Source organism: Chlorocebus sabaeus, chromosome 20, assembly GCF_047675955.1.
Source record: "Chlorocebus sabaeus isolate Y175 chromosome 20, mChlSab1.0.hap1, whole genome shotgun sequence".
Lineage (NCBI taxonomy): Eukaryota > Metazoa > Chordata > Mammalia > Primates > Cercopithecidae > Chlorocebus > Chlorocebus sabaeus.
The window spans coordinates 44393014-44419337 of NC_132923.1; the positions used below are offsets into that span (position 1 = coordinate 44393014).

At 37.9% G+C, this 26324-nt stretch overlaps 2 protein-coding genes across 4 annotated transcripts in view; one reads left to right on the forward strand and one right to left on the reverse strand.

Annotated features, from left to right (window-relative positions):
* Positions 1 to 3167, forward strand: part of GLMN (glomulin, FKBP associated protein) — a 65955-nt gene extending 62788 nt beyond the window's left edge. For 2 of the 3 annotated variants that reach the window (XM_007977964.3, XM_007977963.3), the window contains exons 17-19: positions 975 to 1086; positions 1813 to 1895; positions 2301 to 3167. In XM_007977964.3, the coding sequence (XP_007976155.2) occupies positions 975 to 1086; positions 1813 to 1895; positions 2301 to 2417 (312 nt within the window). In that variant the 3' untranslated portion in view covers positions 2418 to 3167. Of the gene's footprint in view, positions 1 to 974; positions 1087 to 1812; positions 1896 to 2300 lie in introns of those variants that run through there. The other variant, XM_073008580.1, reaches the window with a different exon arrangement.
* C20H1orf146 (chromosome 20 C1orf146 homolog) lies at positions 3143 to 26324 on the reverse strand. The gene is made up of 6 exons (XM_007977961.3): positions 26237 to 26324; positions 12068 to 12176; positions 6872 to 6965; positions 4563 to 4731; positions 4099 to 4177; positions 3143 to 3409 (listed from the first exon to the last, which is right to left on the reverse strand). The coding sequence occupies exons 2-6, from the start codon at positions 12131 to 12133 to the stop codon at positions 3275 to 3277; spliced, it is 543 nt and encodes a 180-aa protein (XP_007976152.2). The 5' UTR covers positions 12134 to 12176; positions 26237 to 26324; the 3' UTR covers positions 3143 to 3274.

The following is a 26324-nucleotide window of genomic DNA, read 5'->3' on the forward strand; positions in this document are numbered from 1 at the left end:
TCTTTATTTCCCCAAGGTAAGTTTTTAGATGCTGAGTGAAAAGGTATGCATATTTTTGAGGGTTTTAGATCCTCTCTAGAATTCTACTTTTCCTGTTAGTATAGGAGAAATAAGAAAAGATGACTGAAATGAAAAGTATGTATGTGAGACATTATCAGTTATTCATAGACATGTGTAGATTTTATTTGGAATGTTACAAGTAACATGTTATATACTACTTGGGTCAAAATAAGCTCATTACAAAATAGGTTCTCAAGTAGTTCATTATTCTAGTTAAGGATAAATTGGGTCCCTCAGTTTCCCTTTTTTATCTAAGATATTTTCCTTTGTAAAGAGTACCTGGAAACTCAGAAGTACCAATGGATTTTCTTTTCTTTTTTAAAATAAAATTAAGACTTCATGACTCCTCTCCTTCAAGTACTGTAAGAGAAAATGCTCTTGGAATAAAAACCTCTAAGATACATGACAAAATAAGCTGTCCTCGACAGATAAAATCTTCACCTACTTTGGTCACCAAGGAGGTTCAAATTAGCTGGATATTAGAAAAGTTTCCATCAGTAGGAAAGGGAAAGCATCCTCTAGAACTAGATCCGTGGTGAGGATATCAATTGAAAGGACATACATAGGATGAAGGCATAAATAAGGTAGAGTCATTGTGGGGATGGCTCATAGAGGAAGAGATGTCTGTGAATTTATCTTCAAATAATTTTCTCATAAATCTTAAGTTAACAGATCTCAAAACCAGGAGCTATCCAAGTGGTGCAGTGATAAGCGTAGTGCCCCAAGTACATTTTTCTTTTCATTAGTATTCAAATAACTAGATACAGTAATAAATGTAATTAGTAAATAGTGAAGTCCATTGTGAAAAGGGCCATGTATCATTTATTTTTATTTTGCGAGCTTTTAACATGTTTAATAGTAGTAGGCAGTCAATCATTGTTGAACTAAATAACTCATTCTTTTATTCTTAACAGACTGGATTATGGACAGAACTTGGAAATATTGAGAATAATTTCTTAAAGCCACTTCATATAGGACTTAATATGTCAAAAGCACATTATGAAGCAGAAATTAAAAATAGCCAAGGTTGGTAATGTACAATTTTGTTTTCAGTTAGGTATAAAAAGTAGTCCAATTTTGCAACTGTCATACTCAAATTTAAGAACTTTTTAAAAATCTTATACTTGTTTAGAGACCATAACAGCTAAGCCATTTTATTTATAGTTAAAATTCTTAGCAGATCTATAAGCTAATTTACCTGAAATCAGGTTAATGAAGACTTAAACCAAATTAAAGCATATATTTTAAAGCCTTAAGCTCTAAGAATCTGTATTACAGCTTTTCCATTTGGGTAGCATTCCTTTGGTATTGCATTTCATCCTCAAGTAAATCCATACAAATTATGAAAAAAATCTTAGATCCAGAATTTTTTAAGTCAACAATTCTATAACAATCATGTGATCTCTTCCATATATCTGTGGTGGTGCTTTTATAGGCATTTCCAGAAATTTTGTCTTTTTTTGTATAATGGCTATAATTGATTATATACTAAAGAAAATAGTTTCATGAATCCTATACATGCCAAAATAATGCTATTTATCTAAAGAAGTATTAATTCACATGTTGCAGAATTTTGATAGTTCATTCTCTTTGTTTATAGCTTAAGTATACCCTGAGCTGTTAAACAGTGGACTTAATTTTTACAAATAACTGACACGTTTTAAGTTAATGAATGATGAAAGTAGCTTATACATTTGTTATTGATATGAGAGTTTTTTAAGTGTCACACATGATTTTTTTCTTTTCTTACAGAGGCCCAGAAATCTAAAGATCTTTGTTCTATAACTGTAGGTGGAGAAGAGATCCCTAATATGCCTCCTGAAATGCAGCTTAAGGTGATCTGAAATTTTCTTTCCTTTTTCTTTAGAAACAGGATCTTGCTGTCTTGCCTAAGCTGGAGTGCAGTGGCATGATTGTGGCTCACTGCAGCTTCAACTCCCTGGGCTCAAGTGATCCTCCCACCTCAGACTCCCGATTAGCCAGGACTGCAGGTGCACACCACCATGCCTGGCTAATTTTTAGTAGAGATAGGGTCTCACTATGTTGCTCAGGCTGGTCTCCCACTCCTGGCCTCTAGTAATCCTCTCTCCTCAGCCTCCCAAAGCACAGAAATTACAGGTGTGAACCACTGTACCTGGTCTTAAATATTCCTGAGCTACCTCCAGCTGAAATCTTTTCTATGTTTTGCTTTGTTTGGCTTTAAAGGCAGCATTAATAACTACTTTTTCTTGGCATTGCAGGTCCTACATTCAGCTCTTTTCACATTTGATTTGATTGAAAGTGTTCTAGCTCGAGTGGAAGAACTCATTGAAATAAAAACAAAGTCTACCTCTGAAGAAAATATTGGGATAAAGTGAAAGTTCCACTTCCTGAGTAAAAACTAATAAAAGAGTATTTTCCATTATGATTTATTTAATACCATTATAAAAATTTTTCTGTAAAAATTTACTGCTTGAAAAGTAAATGTAGCTTCTCTCATTTATCAATTTCTATAATGATATACTATAGAACAGTTTTTTTGTTTTAAAGTTATCTAATGGTAAATAATGCCCACATATGTCCTAAATACTATTTTTGAAAATCCAATACAAACTAATAATTTTGTAACTTCATAAAATGTAATTGAATTGTCTATATTCATTCCTACAGTTTTAGTGAGCTTATAAAAATACTGATACATTTTCTGCTGAAGTTAGATGCTATGTAACATTTCGGAACTCCTAGTGTCATGTTGGCTATCACAGCAGTGTAAATGAGTAGAAAGTTTTGAATTCAGGCCAGTTGACTTTTTTCTTAGCTTCTCTTTTCCTGGCTTAGGTGGAGTCTTTGGGAACAGAGTCCCATCACCACCTCTCCAGCAGAAGTTATAATAGGAAAACATCTGCAAAGATTAGTTTTAGAAATACTTGCTACCTTTATGGAAAAAAAACTAAAAAATACATATGACTTTAAGAAACTGATTAGAAAATTCTCTACTTTTATTTCCTACTAAATACTTGTCCATCTAAGAAGCTACACCTGAGTTTTATATGTATGTACCAATCCTTTGCTAAACAGCATTAAAGAAATCTCACAGCAAAACTAAAATAAAATCACTTTTAATTGTATACATGTTATTTCAAATTAATATAAATGTCTTTAAATAGATATTTGATTATAATTTAACAGTTCTAATTATTTTCACATTCTTTGAGAAGAGCATTAAGTTGGTACTCTAATTTGGGTTAACTGAATCACTATTCAGTTGTATCTTCTGAAGTGTTTTCCAAACAGGACTTTGCTCAATGATGTAAGCTTTAGCTGTTATCATTCTGTAGCAAATGCTATCTATGTATGGTTTGGAGGTAGTCTGGAAGAAGATACAAAGATGCAGCATTATTTACAGAAATAAGATATTTTTACAGGGTCACATTTAAAAATAACTAACTTTCATTCTTTCAGCAAATCTCCTGATCATCTTTGTGCTAAACACTACGTGTGAGTTACTAGAGTAGTCAACAGCAAAATACTTAGTTTCTATCCAAGGAATTTCAAACATGCAAGCCAAAAAGTAGAATACTATAAAAATTGCTTTAATGGGGATATGTTCCAAGTATAAAAGTAAGGAAGACTTAAGTCTGCCCAGGGGGTTTCAGGTGTCTGGGCACACTTTGCAGAGGACAAAAAGCATGAAAAGAAAGTGGACAATTGGTAGATGACATTCCATAAGATAGTATGCTTGCACTCTGACAGTTCATGACTGCAATCTGACCAACTCTTATAACTTTAGAATTTGAATGAAGACATAAGTAACCAATAGGACCAACCAAATGCTCTTTTGGCCCCAAATGAGTCTTAAATGGTAGTGGCTACTGGGAGTAAATTGAGAAGACTTGAGAGACTTAGTTCAGGCTTGGGAAAAAGTTGCATGCTGAAACAGCAACTCCCTCAGGGGAACAGAAGCAAGATATTTGCCAGTCTTGCTCAAAAGGGTGACAACTGGAAGTTAAAAACCTTAAAATGTGTATGTGTATGCGTCATATTCCCCAGGTGACTCACCTTTGCTATAGTGCACATAAGATTAATAGCATTTACTGTGTTGTGTACTGGAAGTATTCGTAAGTTACGACCCAGGAATCTGAAAAACAATTCATGATATACAGATCATATAACTTACATGTGTTCTCTCAAAGTGGAAAGAAGAGACAAATCTCTATTGTTTGTTATTTGTCTATGCAATTCACGCCCTGCCTTACTCCACAGAGGATCTGAGATGGCTTTATAGCCAGAACACCACTGACTAAAAGCCTGTTCACTTTTGGCTTGGTCTTGGAGAAGCCCGGGAAGCACCATGAACCCTGTCAACTCGATTCATAGAATACCTTTTTGGCCCATGTTTCATTAAATTTGATAGGTTAACATCACAGTGTTCATCATCTAGCAAAACAAAACTCACCTAAAAGAATTAACTGAAATAAATACAATATAAGAAATAATACATCTATAATGCTATTCTTCCATACCTCTGCTGAATTCTGAACATCAGTTTCCATTCTTCAGGCCCATGGAGGGCAGCAGACAAAACCAAAAAACTATTCTGGTGAATGTTAATAAATTTCTCAATTTTGGCTAGCAATATTTCTTCGGTTGACAGAATACATTCCTTAGTATCCATTAATAAAAATGCAACTCCTAGGAAAGGTAAATTGAATATTAAATGTCACTTTGTCACAGAGATCAAATTTTGTTATAAACTCAGAATCAACCAAAATAGCTGTAAGTATACCATATGTGTCCAAGCCCTAAACTCATAAGGAGTAGAAATTACTATAATGAAATTCCTATACAACAGAATTTAGGTAGTTCTTTGAAGTGCTCTGTATAAAAGAATGACTTGCGCTAAAAGAAAAACATTTTTGGATCAGTAACTACTTTTTTTTCCTAGATGAAGACATTGTCCACATGAAGATACTGGGTAGTTTTTCGTTAAGATGAATTACATTAAAAAAGTTAATTTTTCATGTTATACTTTTAAAATATGTACTAGTGTATTATAAAGGATACTACAAAGGATACAGATGAAGATACGCATACGGCTAGGTATGTGGGAACGGACATGGAGCTTCAATGCCTTCTCTGGGCCTGCCACCCTCCAGACACCTGCATGTGTTCAACCAAGAAGCTCCTATAATTATTTTTAAAAGCTGGAAATCAGCTAAATAAAGAGTCTTAAGCAAGCCTTCGGCTGGGTGTGGTGGCTCACGCCTGTAATCCCAGCACTTTGGGAGGCCAAGGCAGGCAGATCACAAGGTCAGGAGTTCGAGACCAGCCTGACCAACATGGTGAACCCCTGTCTCTACTAAAAATACAAAAATTAGCCAGGTGTGGTGGCGTGTGCCTGTAATCACAGCTACTCAGGAGGCTGAAGCAGGAGAATCGCTTGAACTCGGGAGGCAGAGGTTGCAGTGAGCTGAGATCACACCATTGCACTCCAGCCTGGGCGACAGAGCACGACTCCATCTCAAAAAAAAAAAAAAAAAAAGCCTTCAGTGATTTCTTGTTGGGGGAACCTTTCTACCAGAACATAAAGAACTATATAAAAACTAGCTGGGTGTGGTGGCGGGCACCTGTAGTCCCAGCTGCTCGGGAGGCTGAGGCAGGAGAATGGCATGAACCCGGGAAGCGGAGATTGCAGTGAGCAGAAATCACGCCACTGCACTCCAGCCTGGGCAACAAAGCGAGACTCCATCTCAAAAAATAAAAAATTTTAAAAAAGAATTATATAAATTAATACACTCAGCAGATATCTGCAATCTCTGAGTGTCTGTGCCATTAAGAATGGTCCTAAAGGGAAACTTGATTATAGCTCTTCAAACGATGTGGGAGACAGTCTGAGGAAAGTGACTGTGATTATATACTGAGTAAACTTGGGCAACTTACATAACCTGTCTGAACGTCAGTTTCCTCTTCTGTAACATGGGAGTAAATTTTTTGTTAGATTTGTCAGAAGAATTAAATTAGATCATGTATATAAAGTAGCCAAGGCAAATATTCACCAAGTATTTTATTTCTCCCTGGAGGGTTCTGTATTTAACCAGAAGAATGAGTTTGAGGCTATACCACTTTCAGCCTGGAGATCTATTCTAGGAGCTTTTTTGAAAGTGCTTGTCTTCAAAACTGCTAGAAGAGAAGTCTATTTGCAACCCTCCAGATAAAATCCTTTACCTCTACCTTTTTAAAGATCACTTCTGTCATTTCTCAAGCAAAGGTGGAGCTTCCCCCTTCCCATCTCCCCAGCCTTCTCTTATCCTAATCTAATTCCTTACTGGACTTTTGTCCATGACTAACAGTTGTACCAGTTGTCATTTCATGAACATTTATTTGTCCCCATGATTCTTTTAGTTAATATTTATATTATATCCAGCAAACAAATCAATACAAATCGAAGAAAAACTTTTTTTTTTTTTTTTTTGGTATATCAGTTTTGACAAATGTTGTGGCCTCTGTTAATATAAGTAATACTTTCATGTAAGTATAGATTGTTGGGTAAGTGGCTTTTTCTATTTTCACTCAGTTCCAAAGCAAGTAGTTTTTTCCCATCTTCTACCAGACTCCACTAGTTCAGCTTTATTTTAACAATTGTAATCTAAAAGGTAATATATTTTGGAATTGGCCATATGCACTGAGTTTGTAGTAACTAAGTTTTACACAGTTACCCTTCCCAAAAGATAACATCTTAAGCTCATTATATGGTTACGGAACTATGAAGGCATTAGAATTTATACCAACATATTTCATAAGAAACTTAAGGCAGTGAGCAAATATACTATACCAGAAAGAGAAAATATAATTGATCCATTTTCCACTGAATCTGAATATCGAACTTTGTGGCTTCGATTTTCTAGGGCAGTTGCAACTTCATAACTCTTTTTTAAAAAAATTCAGAAATACAAATTTAAAGCATGCTTACAATTTTATTAAAGGTAAAGAAAACATTAAAAGTTTAATAGGTTATTTTATAACTACCACTTAAAGATATGATCATCAAAAGAGAAATAAATATGCTTTCCATGGAGAAAAAGCTTTAAAAAATGCAAAAACATTTAGTTCTACTAAAACATTTATTTCAAGTTAGGGAGCGAGTTATGTACTACAGTTATGTTACTTAGGAACAGAAAAGACAGCATTAAAAAACTGTATAAACCACAGCAAATGTAAACTTTTTCTTTTTTAGAGACAGATGAAGTCTCACTTTGTTGCCCAGGCTGACTTCAGATTCCTGAGCTTATGCAATCCTCCCAAAGTAGCTGGGACTATAGGTGTAAGCCACCACACCCAGCTGCAAACTTCATTTTAAAAAACAACCTGGGCAGTGGCTCACGCCTGAAATCCCAGCACTTTGGGAGGCCAAGGTGGGCGTGTCATTTGAAGTCAGGAATTTGAGACCAGCCTGACCAACATGGTAAAAGCCCAAAATTTGCTGGGCGTGGTGAAGCATGCATGTAGTCCCAGTTACTTGGGAGGCTGAGGTAGGAGAATCACTTGAACTTGGGAGGTGGAGGTTATAGTGAGCCAAGATTGTGCCGCTGCACTCCAGCCCAGGTGACAGAGCAAGACTCTACCTCAAAAAACAAACAAACAAACAACTTGGAGGCTAGGCATGGTGACCACGGAGACCTTGGAGGCCAAGGCTGGTGGATCATTTGAGTCCAGAAGTTCAAGACCAGCCTGGGCAACATGGCAAAACTTTCTCTACAAAAAATACAAAAAATTAGCTGGGCGTGGTAGCACATGCCTGTAGTCCCAGCTACTCACAAGCTGAGGTTAGAGAATCACTTGAGCCTGGGAGGTTAAGGCTGCAGTGAGCCGTGACTACACCACTGCACTCCAGCCTGGGTGACAGAGACCCTGTCTCAAAAAATAATAATAATAATAATAATAATAAAAACAACTTGGAGATAGATTCTGACATGCATTAATGTATAACTATGGAAAATAGGTGGTTGTCTATTTCTTAAATAATTGACAGAACCACATAGTGCCAGACATATACAATACCATCACAGAAGACAACCAATTTTACAATTCACCAATTTACATTACAGTTACTTTAGTACACTTTTAAAATGTTTTAAGCCTTAGGTGAGTCAGAAAACATGTAAGAAAACAGCTATAGGACTCTTGGTTTTAATACTAACCATTTCAAATATCACTTCATTTCCTATTCCACCCAGGCAATTAAATCATATTTCCCACAATACTAAAATCTAGGATTAATAGTTTTTCCTGATAAGATAAAACTTAAACTTGGCCAGGCACAATGGCTCACACCTGTAATCCTAGCACTTTGGGAGGCTGAGGTGAATCACTTGAGCCCAGGAGTTTGAGACCAGCCTGGGCAATGTAACATGACCTTGTTTCTACCAAAAATTAAAAAATAAAAATAATAAATAAAACTCAAACTTGATAGTTTCCAGACAGATAAAAATCTCTTAGGTAGATTTTATTTTCTATTTTGCCTCAGAACATGTATATTTTAAGCACACAGGCTGAAATTATGTGTAAAATACATGCTTCCTTTCTTTTCTAAAGAGTATTTTGTGTCACTCAGACAGATCCTGACCTACAGTTTAACTGTGGCTCTTTTCTTCTGCTGTTTTAAAATTATATAATGCCTCCAGCAACGGCAGATTAAGTAATTTAGGCCAACCTGCCTACTGAAGGCAACTAGAAAAGCTGGACAATCTTCTAAAATCTGCTTGAATACACCAGAGGGCTAACAGGATAGTAAAAAATTATAAGGTCAACATCTATACAGAAATTCAAATATATGAGCAAGCATTTAGGCCACTTTTTTCCCTGAGGGCATCTGCCAGCTCAGAAAGAGGCAGAAGAGAGGCTGAACAGATCTTTTGACGAAAATAGAACAGTTCTCACAGGGACTATAGCCCAGCTTCAAACCATTTCAATTCCTGAAATTGTATTAAGGTGATAACTGAATTACCAGTGCTTCCCAGCACCTTGTAGAAACACTCTCTAGAGCAACCTTTCTCAATCAGGTCTCCTCATCTGAATTACGGAACAAAGAAAATGATCTGAGTGACTATTGTGTCAATTCTCCCATGGCTAGGTGTACAGGAGACAATTTAATTCAACACTCTAGATGTACAGGATACAACTTAATTCATCATATAAAAGAGATGCCTTAGGAGTTGGGTTGTCAGATTTAGCAAATAAAAACAACACAACACTCAGTTAAATGTGAATGTGTGACAAACAATGCAATTTTCAGTATAAGTATGTCCCACGTAATATTTGGGACATAATTATAGTAAATTCACTGTTTATCTGAAATTCAAACTTTTTATTTTTTTATTTTTTATTTTTTTTGAGGCAGGGTCTTACACTGTCACCCAGGCTGGAGTGCAATGGCATAATCTTGGACCACTGCAACCTCTGCCTCCTGGGTTCAAATTATTCTCCTACCTCAGCCTCCCAAGTAGCTGGAATTACAGGCACACACCACCATGCCCGGCTAATTTTTGTATTTTTAGTAGAGACAGAGTTTCACCATGTTGGCCAGGCTGGTCTCAAAACTCCTGACCTCAAGTGATCCACCCACCTTGGCCTTCCAGAGTGCTGGGATTATAGGCGTGAGCCACCGCACCTGGCTGGAAATTCAAACTTGAGTGTCCTGTATTTTATCTGGCAACCCTACTTAGGGCATCAGGAATTTAATTTTCTTACAGAATTAAAACCTCTCAAGGGGAAGATAGCATTATTCTAGGCTTCAAATTATTTCTACAGTTTTTCAAATACAAATTCCAACATACAATAAAAAATAATCAGACATACAAAGGGACACAATTCCATGAAAGAAAACTATCAGAAACAATAGAGAACAGAAACAGGCCCACAGGGGATGCATGTAGTGAAGCTATCAAATACATACCTTAAAACAGCCTGTTTATTATGATCAAGGAGATAAAACATAGCTTAAGAATTTTGGCAAAGAACAGGAAGATATGTTTAAAAATGTAAAAAACATGAGTTAAGAAAGCTCCCTAAAATTTGATTCAAATAGGGCCAGGCACAGTGGCTCAGGCCTGTAATCCCAGCACTTTGGGAGGCCAAGACAATGTACTGCTTGAGCTCAAGAGTTCAAGACTGGCCTGGGCAACATAGTGAGACCCTATCTAATTAAAAAACAAACACATAATATAATAAAAAATCTGAGTCAAATCTTTAAAATAAAAAGCAGTGTATTAGGCAGACAAGTGAAGGAAGAAGACAAATATGAGAAGAGTATGAACAGAAAGAGTAACAAAGGTAAAGGCATTCAGACCTAAAGGTATGGTTCTTATACGGTGAGTGGGTAAAGTATATACAAGTCAGATAATTTGGGTACAATGTTAGGAATAATTGCTGGCAGATCATGAGCACCCATATATATCATGCCAATGAATTTCAATAATATCCTATTATCAGGAGGAACCAATTAAAAGAATAAAATAATGGAATGCTAAAAAAAAAATGAAGGTAAAATTAGAACGTATTGAATTGAGAAAACAATAGGTAAGTCCAAGAGCCGATTCATCAAAATGACCAGGAAGCTAAGTATAATTTTTCAAAATACGTTTCATAGAATATTAGTCCTATTAGATATTAAAAGATGCTCCTGCCTGAAATAAGACTGGGAAATGCTGAATATTATTTCATCTCTTTTGGGGGTTTTATAATGCATTTGAACATATTAAAGTCTCTGAATAATAGTGCAGTAAAAAGAAAACCTAACCAAAACAAAACAAAAAACACTTGTTTAACTTTGTTTATAGCAGCATCCAAAATAAAATCCATACAATACTCCTTCCTGCATATGTAACATCTATTAATAATCTTTAAAACTAGTATTATGTCAGCCAGGTGCAGTGGCTCACGCCTGTAATCCCGGCACTTTGGGAAGCCATCGTGCAGGTTGGGGTGGGGGCGGGGATCGGAGTTCGAGACCAGCCTGGCCAACGTGGTGAAACCCCATCGCTACTAAAAATACAAAAATTAGCCGGCGTGGTGGCAGGCACCTGTGATCCCAGCTACTTGGGAGGCTGAGGCAGGAGAATCACTTGAGCCTGAGAGGCGGAGGTTGCAGTGAGCCAAGATTGTGCCACTACTCTAGCCTGGGCGACAGAGCAAAGCTCCATCTCAAAAAAACAAGAAACAAAAACTAATATGTCTAGCACATCACTCATAAGAAAGAAAATGTAAGTAAAAACAGGAATGAAAAGGGGCACTTAATGGCAGTTTATTAGAAAATTTAAAGAATGACAATATGAAACTTTTCACCACAGAAATGTAAATTTCATAAAGTTCAACTTAATACATTTAAAAGCCTCTATAAAATGGGTAAATGTTTGTAAAAATATAATTTATGAAAATAGACTCACAATAAAGTATAAAACAAAATACAACAAAAACCATAAAACCACACCTTACTATGGAACAATCATTTCTTGCCCCTTCACTCCAGACATCAGCTGGTGCCCATAAGATAAATATTAGGGCAATGGAGAAGTCCTGTGAGCTGAGGGTTGTGAGCTGACCACCTACTCTCAGGCATTCAACTTTCCATCTCTCCCTCTCCAAACTGTAAGGAGACAGTCTCATTCCAATGCTGCCAAGGCTAGAATATCAGTTTCTGGTTCTTTAGCTCTCAAAAAGCCTTAACTAATATATATCTGCATATCTTTACTGTTTCTGGAATTCCTTAACATCTCCATTAGAGTGCTTACAGAAAGAAAAAAAAAGAACTTTAGAAAATCTCCAACCTTCAAAGAATTAAGGAAGTAGGATGTTGAAAATGAACGCAAAAAGTCTATTTATTTATCTTTAAAATACATGTAGCTTATGCACTTCCTGCTCCCCACAACTAATTGTGGACAATCAAGCTAAGAAACTTTTAAAATATTGTTCCATATGAAAGCTGCTTTTAATTTTTTTAAGTTAAAGATCAGTGGCCCAAATGCCCCTTTACCTTAAGAGATGAGCTAATAATAATGGTGGTTGTCCATTTTATTTTTTCTTTTCCACTTTCAGCCATCTGTCTGTCTGTAGATCACCCTAGCTTCTAATGGTGCAACAATCTGAGAAAATTAAGAACAAAAAGAATACAGAGAACTAACTGATGAATAAGTAAATTAAAGATGGAACTAAAACTAGGGTACTGGAGACATTTTAAAGAATATTTGAACATCAAAATTTGACAACAGAAAAAGTATCTGTCTTGTTATACATTTAGCTTACTCAATAGTATGCTTCCCATTAACAAGTATCAAATCAATGATTCCCATTTCAGCACACTAAAGAAAGAGGACTTGCATCAAGAACATGTCTGAGGTTTTTATCCTACCTGCAAGCTAAAAAGTTAGCCTGCCAGAGTGTCACTTATACAGACAAAAGACAGACTCAGAGACAAAGGACAGTTTTTTAATCAGAGCAACAGCAGTATAGCCACAGTATCATTTTCTTACACTAGTTCCTCAAGCCCAATTCCCACAGGGTGATGGGACAAAGGCCAGGTGACATCTGCACACACAGTGGGTTTCATTATAGGAAAGAAACCCAGAGCTTAGGAAACCTCAATCTCTTGTAAGCAAACCTGCCTTCTGCTATGGAGAGAAATACTATATCTCAAATAGGGAATATGTGAGGTGGGACCTAAATATTTGCTTTTTTTTTTTTTTTTTTTTTTTTTTTAAGAGGGTCTCACTCTTTGACCCACAGGCTGGAGTACAGTGGTGCAATCCTAGCCTCAAACTCCTAGGCTCAAGCAATCCTCCTGCCTCAGCTTCCCAAGTAGCTAGGACTACAGGTATGCACCACCATGCCTGGCTAATTTTTTTTTTTTAACTTGTTGTGGAGATGGGGGGCGGGGGGGGTCTCCCTATGTTGGCCAAGCCGGTCTTGAACTCCTGGCTTCAAGCGACCCGCAACCTCCTGAAGTGTTAGGATTACAAGCATGAGCCACTGCACCTGGCCAATATGTGCAGTTCTAAGAGGTACACAGGTGATGATGATGATTCTGGTCTGGGGACCACACTTTAAGAACCACTGCACTAAGAGAAGGAAAAGTATTCTGCAGAACAGCAACAACAATGCATCATACAGTGGCAACCAGGTATACAATAAAATAAAATTGCATTTAAGTTCAGCATGCTAAAGTTTATAGTATACGTATCTGAGATGAGAAGAAAGAAAATCACCATAAACTTAGTAGCATAAAATGGAATCTCACTGTGCTCTAAATTTGCTACTTTTCTAATTTCATTGAGACTGAAAACCCTGAAGTCGTGTTTCCACTTGTCTTCTGGCCATTTTCCTTTAGTTTTTTCTTTTTCTTATACATTTGTAGGATTTCTTTATATATTATAGATATCAGTCCTCTGTCAGCTATGTATTTTCTAACTGTTTGTGACTTGTCTCCCCTCCTTCTTTAGGGTAATTCTTGATACACACAAATTATTATTTCCAATGTAGTCAAATTTATCAATTTTTTCATTTATGGTTAGTGGGTTTTGTTTCTTATTTAAGAAATCTTCCTGGGCAGCCATCTTGCTCTTGCTGCACACTGAAATTGCAGGACCTTCTCTGCTTCAGATTAACCAACAGCATAAATCAAGAAAAGTTAGCCAAACTTCTGGATCAGGTCCAGACTGGCGGCAAGGGTACGACTCACAGAAAGAAGATGGTACAAAGAACAGCTACAGCTGATGACAAAAAGCTGGAGAAGAGCTCCAAGCTGCCCGACGGCCAGGTCATCACCATCGGCAACTAGCGGTTCCAGTGTCCGGAGGTACTGTTCCAGCCTTCCTTCCTGGGCATGGAATCCTGCGGAATCCACAAGACCACGTTCAACTGCGTCATGAAGTGTGATGTGGACATCTTCAAAGACCTGTACGCCAACACAGTGCTGTCCAGCGGCACCACCATGTACCCGCACATCGCCAACAGGATGCAGAAGGCAATCACTGCCCTGGCACTTGGCACCATGAAGATCAAGATCATTGCGCCCTGAGAGCGAAAGTACTGAAAGTATTCAGTGTGGATCGGCGGCTCCATCCTGGCCTCACTGTCCACCTTCCAGCAGATGTGGATTAGCAAGCAGGAATATGACAAATTGGGCCCCTCCATTGTTCACCACAAATGCTTCTAAATAGACTGTGAGCAGATGCAAAGCTTTTGCTGCATTGGTTAATTCAGAAGTATAAATTTGTCCCTGGCAAATGCATATATCACAAATCTGGAATAAGCCTTTGAAAAGAAACTGTCCTTGAAGCTAGTATCTGATATCAGCACTGGATCGTAGAACTTGTGGCTGATTTTGACCTTGTATTCAAGTTAACTGTTCCCCTTGGTATTTGTTTAATACCCTGTACATATCTTTGATTTCCACCCTTAGTACATGTGGCTTGGTCACTTCGTAGCTGACGTAAGAACATGCTTGTGGAAGACAAGTCTGTGGCTTGGTGAGTCTGCGTGGCCAGCAGTCTCCGATCTGTGCAGGGTATTAATGTGTCAGGACTGAGTGTTCTGGGATTTCTCTAGAGGCTGGCAAGGGCTCCTGAACCAGTTGTTTCTGTCCTTTCAATCAGACAATCTGGAGAGTCACAACTGTATCTAGAAAAACTGCCAGAAGCAAAAGTAAATTCCATATGGAGGAAGATACCATCCAGAGCCTCAGGTTACAAATTAGTGTTATAATTTTGCAATCATAACATCCAGCACACAATAAAAAAGTACTCAGGCATACAAAGAGTTAAGAACAGACTGAAAACCAAGGGGGAAAAGCTGACTGTAAAGAAGAGACCAAGGGGAGACTGAAGTACTGGCATTGTCAAATCCAGACTATAACTGATTAATTTGTTCAAAGCAATATATGACAATTGGAGCATTTTGGCAGAAAATTTGAAACTGCAAAAGTAAATAAAATGGAAATTCTGGAAATGAAAAAAAAATTGGAAACAATGCAATGGATAGGCTAAAGAGCATATTACACACAAGTGTGGAATGTAGGTCAGAGGAAAATATCCAGACTGAGGTAGGTTAAGCAAAAGGATAAAGAACACAGAGAAAAGCATAATACACATACAAGGCATTATTAGGCTTGTGAAATGGTCTAACACAGAGATAACTGAAGTTTGAGAAAGAGAAGAGAGAATGGAGCAGGACCAATACATAAAAATAGAGTGGCCAAGTCAATTTTCCAAAATTGACTAAAGACATCAAGTTGTAGGTTCAAGAGCAATAATAAATCCGAACAGATTAAACTAAGCAACAGATTAACAAGGTAAAACTGAAAACCAAAAAAAAAAAAAAAAAAAAAAAAAAAAAAAAAAAAAAAAAAAATTTCAAAGGAGCCAGTGAAGAAAAGGTGTATTATTTTTAAAGGGAAACAGTAAACTGAAAACTGACTTCTCAATAGAAACATGGTAGCTAGGAGGCAACTGAATAATAACTTTTAAGTACTGAAAGAAAATAATTGTCAACATAGGATTTCATAGCTGAGATTAATATGTTTTTAAAATGAAGGAGAAATAAAGAAAAATTTTATGACAAAAATAAACCAGAGACTTCATCATCAGTTGACCCACACTTAAAGGAGATACCAGGAGAAGTTCTTCAGGCACAAGGCAAATGATCCCACATGGAAGCACAAAGATGCCAGAGTAAATGAAGACTAATGGAAAGGAGAAATGTAAATATGTGGGTAACTCTAAATCAAGAATGACTACAAATAATAATAATAATATATAATGAAGTATAAAATAGATGTTCAATTAAAATATACAACAATAGCAAAAAAAAAAAAAAAAAGAGACATGATGGTAACTGTACCTAAGGTGCTTTAGGTCCTTGAAGTGGTAGAAGTACTCACTTATACTGGATCTTGATAAGTCAATCATGCATTTTGTAATTTCTGAGTTAATCAGCAAATTATGGTTTAAAAAAAACTCAACAAGGTAAGAGAAAAACAGATTTAAAGCAAGCAAACAAAAACACTTCAGAAGTCTAAAAGCAAGAAAGAGAGAAAAAAGAACATATAACTTGAGGGACAAATAGAAAACAAATAGTGACATGGCATATTAAACCCAAATACATTAGTATCTACAAGTAAGACTAAATTCTACAACTAAAAGAAAAGATTGCCCCAAATGACAGGGAAAAACCATATGCTGCTTACAATAAAAACACTTTAACTACTAGGATATAAAAAGGGTGAAAGTAAAAGGATGGGAAAACATATACCACACAACCATTAACCAAAAGAAAGTTGCTACCATATGTTAACTTGCATCCACGTTAAGAATGAAGAGAACTGTATAAGTGGTAAATAGATGCATAAATGTAAGACTAAATAAGTATGTATTTTCCTCAGTTCTCCTCTTAATTTCTCTAAAAGATGAATATATAAAGCAGTAATTATATTATTGGGTCAAGTGTGTGTGTGTGTGTATGTGCGTATGTATGTATGTGTGTGTGTATGTGTGTGCATGCATGCACGTATGTGTGCATGTGAGTATATTGGGAGAAAATGGAGCTATATTGGTGCAAAGTTTCTCTATTTTTCCATAATTAAATTAGTGTTAATCTGAAATAATAAATTAAGATGCATATTATAGTATCCAGAGAAGGCACTAAGAAAAATAACAGAAAAAATTTAAAAGTCAGAGGAATCAAAGTGGTTTACTACAAAATATTCATATAACACAAAAAAGGTAGTAAAGAAGGAACAGAGGAACAAAAAAGACATGAGACATCTAGAAACTAAATAGCAAAATGACAGACTTAATAGTGGTGATGGCTGTACCTCATTAGTGGATATACTAAAAATCACGGACTTGTACATTTTAAAATGTATTTAATGTCACATGACTTATATCTCAATTTTTAAAATTTTTAAATAGCAGTCAGCCATACTGAGTAATTACATTAAAATGTGAATGGATAAAATGTTACAGTCAAACCAAAATCCAACTATATGTTGTCTTCAGATTCAAGGATACAAATAGGTTGAAAGTAAAAGAACGGAAAAAGATACATCATGTAAACAGTAACCATAAGAGAGCTGGAGTGGCTATATTGATAAAAAAACAAAATAGACTTTAAGATAAATATAAATTGAGACAAAGAAAGATGTATTATAATGATAAAAAGGTCAATATATACATTCCTTATATATTGTATATTCATCTAACAGAGCTCCAAAATACATGAAACTAAAGTCATACAAACCACAACAGAATTAAAAATTAATATCAATTAAAAACTAGGGGAAAAGCCACAAATACCTGGAAATCAAACACACACTTCTAAGTAACCCATAGATCAAAGAATAAATCATAATGGATGTTAGGCAATGTTTTGAAATGAGTGAAAACAAACAAAACATATAAAAATTTATGAAATGTAGCTAAAGGAATACTTAGAGGGAAACATATAGCTTTAAAAGACTAAATTAGGCCGGGTGCAGTAGCACACGCCTGTAATCCTAACACTTTGGGGACCCAAGGCCAGTGGATTGCTGGAGCCCAGGAGTTTGTGCCCAGCCCGGGCAACATAGCAAAACTTCGTCTCTACAAAAAATACAAAAATCAGCTGGGTATGGTGGCACACGACTCTAGTTGCAACTACTCGGGAGGCTGAGGAGGGAGGATCACCTGAGCCTGGGGAGGTTGAGATGACTGCTCCACTGCACACTAGCCAGCCTGGGTGACAGAGTGGGACCCTGTCTCAAGAGGAAAAAAAAAAAAAAAAAAGAGGCTAAACCGGAAAAGAAGAATTATGTCAAATTAATACCTTATTCCATCTTATATTAAAAGAGGAAGAGGCCGGGCACAGTGGCTCATGCCTGTAATACCAGCACTTTGGGAGGCCGAGGTGGGCAGATCATGAGGTCAAGAGACCCGCTTTCTATCAGACAATCTGGAGAGTCACAGCTGTATCTAGAAAAACTGCCAGAAGACCATCCTGGCCAACATGGTGAAGCCCCGTCTCCACCCAAAATACCAAAATCAGCTGGGTGTGGGGGCACGCGCCTGTAGTCCCAGGTACTCGGGAGGCTGAGGTAGGAGAATCGCCTGAATCCAGGAGGCAGAGGTTGCAGTGAGCCTAGATCGCGCCACTGCACGCCAGCCTGGCGACAGAGCAAGACTCAGTCTCAAAAAAAAAAAAAAAAAAAAAAGAATAAATTAAACCCAAAGCAATGGGGAAAAAAGGAAGTAATAAAGATTAAAGCAGAAATCAATAGAATAAAAATAGAATAAAGAAAAATAAACAGTTCTTTGAAAAGATCAACAACATTGACAAACATTGAGCTAGACTGTCTTTACAACAAACAGTGCTGGAACAATTCAATATCAGTATGTTTTAGAAAATGAACTCGGATCCATTCCATATACCATACCCAAAATTTAACTCAGAATGAATCACAGGCCTCCATGTAAAACATAAAACTATTAATCTTCTAGATGAAAATAGGACACAATAATTGTGACCTTGAGTTAGGTAAATAATTTTTAGTATGACACCAAAAACACAATCCATAAAAGAAAACAAATTGATAAACTGGACTTCATCTAAGTTAAAAACTTATGTCTGGTTGGGCGCAGTGGCTCATGCCTCTAATCCAGCACTTTGGGAGGCTGAGGCAAGCAGATCATGAGGTCAGGAGATCAAGACCATCCTGGCTAACAGTGAAACCCCATCTCCACTAAAAATACAAAAAATTAGCCAGGCGTGGTGGTGGGTGCCTGTAGTCCCAGCTACTTGGGAGGCTGAGGCAGGAGAATGGCGTGAACCCAGGAGGCGGAGCTTGCAGTGAGCCGAGATCGTGCCACTGCACTCCAGCCTGGGCAACAGAGTGAGATTCTGTCTCAAAAAAAAAAAAAAACAAAACAAAAACAAAAAAAACTTCCTCTTTCCAAAGATGCTTTTGTATCAAAACTGCACTTGTACCACCTAAATTTATAAAAATGTTTAAAAAGACACTCTTAAGGGGAATTAAAAGACAAGCTAGAGACTGGAAGAAAATAACTGCAAAGCAAATATCTGGTAAATGACTTGTATCCCGAATATATTTTTAAAGACTCTCAAGGCTTGGGCTGGGCAAGGTGGCTCACGCCTATAATCCCAGCACTTTGGGAGGCTGAGGCAGGCGGATCACTTAAGGCTAGGAGTTTGAGACCATCCAGGACAACATGGTGAAAAACCATCTCTACTAAAAATACAAAAAATTAGCCGGGCGTGGTGGTGCGCACCTGTAGTCACAGCTACTCAGAAGGCTGAGGCAGGAGAATCACTGGAGCCCAGAAGGCAGAGGTTGCAGTGACCTGAGATCGTGCCACTGCACTCCAGCCTGGGCAACAGAGAAAGACTGTCTCAAAAAACAAAACAAAAAACAAAACAAAAAAAGACATTCAAGGCTCAATAGTAAAAAAACCAAACAACCCAATTAAAAAATAGGCAAAAGATTTAAGCAGGTTATTCACCAAAGAAGACATGTAAGTGGCAAATAAGGACATAAAAAGATACTCAACATTATTAGGAAAATGCAAATTAAAGCTACAAGATACTACTACATACCTATTATAATGGCTAAAATTTAACAAACTAACAGTATCAAGTGTTGGTGAGGACGTGAGGAACTAGAACTCTCATACACTACTAATTGGCAAGTATATGGTACAACCAATTGGAAAACAGTTTGACATTTTCTTAAAAAGTTAATCGTATACCTACCATGACATCCAGTCATTTTACTTCGAGGAAATTTATCAAAGAAAATAGAAAGCATACATCTATACAAGGATTTACACAAATGATTTATTTGTAGTAGCCAAAAATTAGAAACAACCCAAATGCCCCTCAACAGGTGGACACTGTAATACATTCATACAATGGCATATTACTCAGCCACAAAAAGGAATCAACTATTGATACACACAACAACCAGAGTCACTCTAAAAATTTATGAAGGAAAGATGCCAACCCAAAAGCATAGCACATATTGTATAGTTTCTTTTATATAAGAAATACAAACTATAGTGACAAAAAATTAAACAGAACAAGGGATAATGGGGAAAAAAGTGGGATTACAGAAAAGGCAGGAGGAAACCTTTGGGATGAGTATATTCACTATATTGATTGTAGTAATTGTTTCACAGCTGTATACATGTGTCAAAACATCACAGCATACAGTGTAATTTATTGCATATAAATTATACAATATAGACACACACACACATGCCTGACTCGTACAGGTTTTATTTTTATTTATTTTTTGAGGCAGACTCTCACTCTGTCACTATGGCTGGAGTGCAGTGGCGTGATCTTGGCTCACTGCAGCCTCCTCTACCCAGGTTCAAGCGATTCTCGTGCCTCAGCCTCCTGAGTAGCTGGGACCACAGGTGTGCACCACCACGCCTGGGTGATTTTTTTGTATTTTTAGTAAAGATGGGATTTCACCATGTTGGCCAGGATGGTCACTCCTGACCTTAGGTGATCTGCCTGACTTAGACTCCCAAAGTGCTGGGATTACAGGTGTGAGTCGCCATGCGCAGCCATCTTACAGGTTTTTAAATAGCTCTGAAAATGTTTAATAATGTTAAGTGTGTCATTTTAAAATTAGCAAATTCTGTTGTGTCAGAAGAGAAGTACAGGAGTCCAACACCAGGGCTACTTAAAATATTTCTTATGGTGAGATTCTGATATCTGCAGCAAATCTGGCTACTCCGATGCCAATTGCTTACTATTGCTGCTATGGAAACTAAAATTAATGCCAGGCAGTTGAAATCAAGCAAAGAAAGCAAAACTAATCGTTATGCATAGTGAAAAATAACCCCTTTGAAACACTTTGATATTCACTGAAAAACGTCCCAGAAGTTACATCCCAATTATTTTCCAAAAGGAAAAATATCTTCAACTTTTAGATAAAATAATCTTCACTGCTTACAAAGCTAGAAAAATACCATCTTTGCTCTTATAGCATGTTGTTTCAGTGGTAAAATTTATTTTTTAATTTCAACTTTTATTTTAGATTCAGGGGGTACACGTGCAGGTTTCATGGGTATATTGTGTGATGTTGAGGTTTGGGGTACAAATGATCCCGTCACCCAGGTCGTGAGCACAGTACCCAAAATGCAGTTTTTCAGCCCTTATCCTCCTTCCTCCCTCTCCTCTCTAGTAGTCCCCATTGTCTATTATTCGTATCTTTATTTCCATATGTACTCAATGGTCAGCTCCCACTTATAAGTGAGAGCATGTGATATTTGGTTTTCTGTTTATGCACTAATTCACTTAGGATAATGCCCTCCAGCTGCATCCGTGTTGCTGTAAAGGACATGATTTCCTTCTTTTTATGGCTGCATAGTATTCCATGATGTATATGTACTACATTTTCTTTATCCAAGCCATGATTTAATTTAATTCCTGCTTTTGCCATGAATTAAAAATATCCTTTGTCTCTGAGGCACCTTATATATTCTGCAAGCGTCTATAAAACAGTAACAGGCTAGCTTGTTAGCTTGCAAGTAGGATAAAATCTCAGACTTTTCACAGTTCTTGGCAGGCATTATCTACTAAAGTTGAAGATACTCGTAACCTGTAACTCAGCAACTCCACTTCTAAATGTATACTCAACAGAAATGCATGTGATCTGTACTAAGAGACTTATATAAGAATGCTCATAACAGCATTTTTTAAAACTTCATTCTTCATACTTTTGTTTAAGGTTTCTTTTTAATCCTACCTGTCAAGGCTAGAATGGTCCATAGTTAGAACTGGAGGTCACAGTATGAACTCATTGTTAACTTAATATAGATACAGATGAATATACACAGAAATATTTTATAGATACAGTCATGTTCTGCATATTGACTGTTCAGTCAACAATAGACTTCATATATGACTAGTGGTGCCATAAGATGACAATATTGTATTTTACTTTTTTTACATTTAGATATGTTTAGATATGCAGGTTGCCTACAGTATTCAGTACATTAACATGCTATACACATTTGTAGCCCAGGAGCAACAGGCGATACCATATAGTCTAGATGGCTAGTAGGCTACCCCATCTAAGTTTGTGTAATTACACTCTATGATGTTCTCACAACGACAAAATCACCTAATGATGCATTTCTCAGAACACATCCCCATCATTAAGCAATGCATGACTGTATGTGTATATACCCAGATTAGTATACACACATATTTCTTTACTCTGTTGGCTGAAAGGGCCTAAAACAAACGACACCCTAGCACCTGGGTGCTAGCAACAAGTATACCTAGCACCCAGATTTTGGTTTCTAAATAGCATTCTCCAAAAAAGGAAGCAGGGCTCCTTGGAGAAATGGCTGATTCTAGGACTGGGACAGGAAACATACAAGATGAGTCCAGAGAATTTTACAGTGCCAAAAAGAAAGAAAGTACTTAAAAACAAAAACAGGCTGGGCACGGTGGCTCATGCCTGTAATCCCAGCACTTTGGGAAGCTGAGGTGGGCGGATCATGAGGTCAGGAGATGGAGACCATCCTGGCTAACACGATGAAACCCCGTCTCTACTAAAAAATCAAAAAAATTAGCCAGGCGTGGTGGCAGGCGCCTGTAGTCCCAGCTACTCGGGAGGCTGAGGCAGGAGAATGGTGTGAACCCAGGAGGTGGAGCGTGCAGTGAGCCAAGATGAGATCGCGCCACTGCACTCCAGCCTGGGCGACAGAGGGAGACTCCATCTCAAGAAAAAAAAACAAAACAAAAAAACACACAAACAAAAAACCCCCACACAGATGGCATTGATGGGGTATGTCGTAAGAGCAGAGGAACCAACTGAAAGAGCTCCCAATGGCTAAAGCTGTAACAATTTGAGCAAACTAGCATTATAATCCAAAGTATAAAATGAATATCCATGAGTCTACACTGGTATAAATGTTTGAACAAACCAATAAATGGAGAAGAGACAAATCTGTGCAGAATAATTCCAAATAATTTATGTATATATACTCCAACATCAACAACAGGAACACAGAGCTGGGCACAGTGGCACGCACCTATAATCCAAGGTACTCGGGAGACTGAAGCAGGAAGACTGCTTAAGGCCAAGAGTTTGAGGCTGCAGTGCATTATGTTTGCACCTGTGAATAACCACTGTATTCCAGCCTGGGCAACATAGCAAGACTCTGTCTCTAAAAATATTAAACAGTGCGGTGGGGGGAGAACATAACTCCCCATTCCTTAGGTGTGGCTGCACATATGACTTCCTTCCAAAGAGTACATACAGTACACAAAGTGGGTGAGTGGGAAGTAGCTTCGCATTAGAGAAGCCTGACAAACACTACTTCAGCCAAGTGGTCAAAGTCTACATCAATAGTAATAAATCATGTTGATAGCATGTACTTTTGATATGATATAGTCTTCCTTTCAATAACCCATAACCCGGTCCTATCATGAGAAAAACCTCAAACAAATTCCATTAGTAGGGCATCTACAAATTATCAGACCAGTAATTCTCAAAGCCTTCAAGGTCACCAAGATCAAGTAAGTCTGAAGAACTGTCACAGCCAAGAGGAGCCTAAGGAAACATTACAACTAAACGTAATGTGTTATCTTCATTGGGATCCTGGAACACAAGAAAAGCCTAAGGTAAAAACCAAGGTTAAAAACTAAGGGAATCTGAATAAACTACGGACTTCAGCTAACAGTAACGTAGCAATACTGGTTCATTCATTGTAATAAATGTACCATACTAATATGTTAATAACACAGGGCAATGGGTGTAAGATGTTAACAATGGGGGAAATTGGATACAGGGTATGTGGGAATACTCTGCAGTATTTTCTCATTTTTTTCTGTAAATCTAAAACGGTTGTAAAAAATGAAGTCTATTTTAAAAGTCCTACTTCAAGGCCCATTAGAATTCTGCCTCCTCCAGAAACCATCCCTGATCTCCTCAAACTGAGACTTCTCCTTATTTAGAATGTGCCTTACACCTTTATTGATCATATAAGCCACATTTTGCCCAATATAGTTGTTTATAAACGTATTTCATTGTCCTTACTAAATCATAAATGTCTTAACGTCAACCAAGTTTATATTATCCATGTTACTAATAATGCAAAAGCAGTTCAAAGCAAAATTGAGAAACCAACTAATCCAAATGAAAGTCAGGTGTGGTGGCTCACACCTGTAATCATACCTTTACTGATCATTTAAACCATATTTTGCCCAATACAGTTGTTTATAAATGTATTTCATTGTCCTTACTAAATCATAAATGTCTTAATGTCGACCAAGTTTATATTATCCATGTTACTAATAATGCAAAAGCAGTTCAAAGCAAAACTGAGAAACCAACTAACCCAAATGAAAGTCACTTTCAGGATGGGTGTGGTGGCTCACACCCTTATCCCAACACTTTGGGAGGCCGAGGCAGGTGGATCTCTTGAAGCCAGGAATTCGAGACCAGCCTGGCTAACATGGTGAAACCCCATCTCCACTAAAAATACAAGTCAGCCAGGTGTGGTGGTGTGCACCTGTAATCCCAGCAACTCGGGAGGCTGAGGTAGGAGAATCACTTGAACCCAGGAGGTGGAGGTTGCAGTGACCTGAGATCCCATCACTGCACTCTCACTCTCACTCTAGAGCGAGACTCTGTCTAAAAAAAAAAAAGAAAGAAAGCGAGAAGGTCACTTTCAGTGATTGGTAAGTTAATGTCTCCCAAGGTGATTTCATTATACTTTTCAACAACTTTAATAATTAGAAAGTTCTTCCTGGTGAGTTGAAACCAGCTGCTCTCTAATTTCCTCATTTATTGCATGAATGAATGAATGACAAGTTAACTAGCTCCATGAGAGCAGGGACACATTCTGATTCTATTTTACCTTACTCAGCACCTGGCACTCAGTAGACACTCAAAGATTTGTGAATAAGTAAATGGTGAGTTGGCTGGGGGAAGGGCTTCAACTTCTGTAACTCCCCCCTACACACACTTACTAATACACCCACATAGCTATTAATACATGTATGCAAAGGTTACAAGAACTTTTTGGAGTAGTTACTGGTATGTATGTAGATATGTATGTGTCTATCAGTTAGTAATCTATAAATATTCATTTAAATCTAGTAATATGTAAATATTCATTTAAATCTTCACACCCTTATACATAGGTTTTAAAAACAATTTAAACAACTAAAGCTAAGAGAAGTAAAGTAATCACGTGCACAAATAAGTGAGAAAGGAGTTGGGGTCAGTCGTGGCCCAAGTCCCTGTTAAAGGCGAGGAATGAATCAGAAACCTGGGACTGGGGCAGCGCCTCCTCAGTATTTCTGGGGAAAAGCTCCTCGACCAGCAGCCAAGCAGGGGCTGTGTGGCTTTGGGCAAATCACGTCACCTCTGGTTGGGCGGCGTCCTCACCTGAAAACAAAAAGCTTCTAAACTGGAGCTGAAGGCTGAGCTCGCAGGGACAGAGGGGAGCGGCAGGCGCGGGGCGGGGGTCCCGGAGGCCCGAGGGTGGAGGAGGGACGATCACTAATGGGCACCTGGGGGACGACAGAATCTGGACAACAAGCCCCCGTGACACGAGTTTACCTATGTAACACACCTGCACAAGGACTCCTAAACCTAAAATAAAAGTTAAACTAAAAATAAAAACAAAAAGCTTGGACCCAATGGCCTCTTAAACCTTTGCCAGTTCCAAGGCCCTGGTATTCTGGGCTTTTGTTGTTACTGTTTTGTTTTTTCCAAGCTCTAGAGTGTTTGTAAATTTAAGTTTCACACTGCCCTACCATCTCCAGCAAGTCACTTTCCCTACTCAGTCTCCTCACGGGTCCAGTGAGGGGCTGTCCGACAAGGATCTTCAAGGTCTCTACCATTGTTTACTTTTCGGAGTGACCAACAAAGCCTAAAGCAAATAAAATGTACTCGCAGGTGGGTGACAGGGCTTCTGACAGGGAAAACCCCGAGGGAGCCCTTTCCACACCGGATTTTCCTGGGGAAAACAGGGTGGGCAGGATCTCCGCCCCTCTCCCGCCAAAGCCCTGAGGTAAAGCTCTGAGCTCGGTAGCCTGAGAGCGCACTATGCCGGAGAAGAACAAAGAAAAACGTGAAGAGACAGGTCTGCCGAGGCCTCATCCCCCAGCGCTGCAAACCCACCTGCTCACCAGGTCCTCAGAGACTGCTCAGGGTTTACCAAACTTCCAGAACGTTCTGCGAGCAGAAAGACGCATCGCCGGCGGGGCGG

Bases quoted from the DNA above. Each gene is read 5' to 3' on its own strand.
- C20H1orf146 (XM_007977961.3), bottom strand. From the start codon at position 12,133: ATGGCTGAAAGTGGAAAAGAAAAAATAAAATGGACAACCACCATTATT. The intron at 6,966-12,067 runs GTAAAGGGGCAT...TTTTTAAAAAAG, and splicing joins TTATTAGCTCATCTCTTAAG to AGTTATGAAGTTGCAACTGC. The intron at 3,410-4,098 runs GTGAGTCACCTG...ATCTTCTTCCAG, and splicing joins TTATGTGCACTATAGCAAAG to ACTACCTCCAAACCATACAT.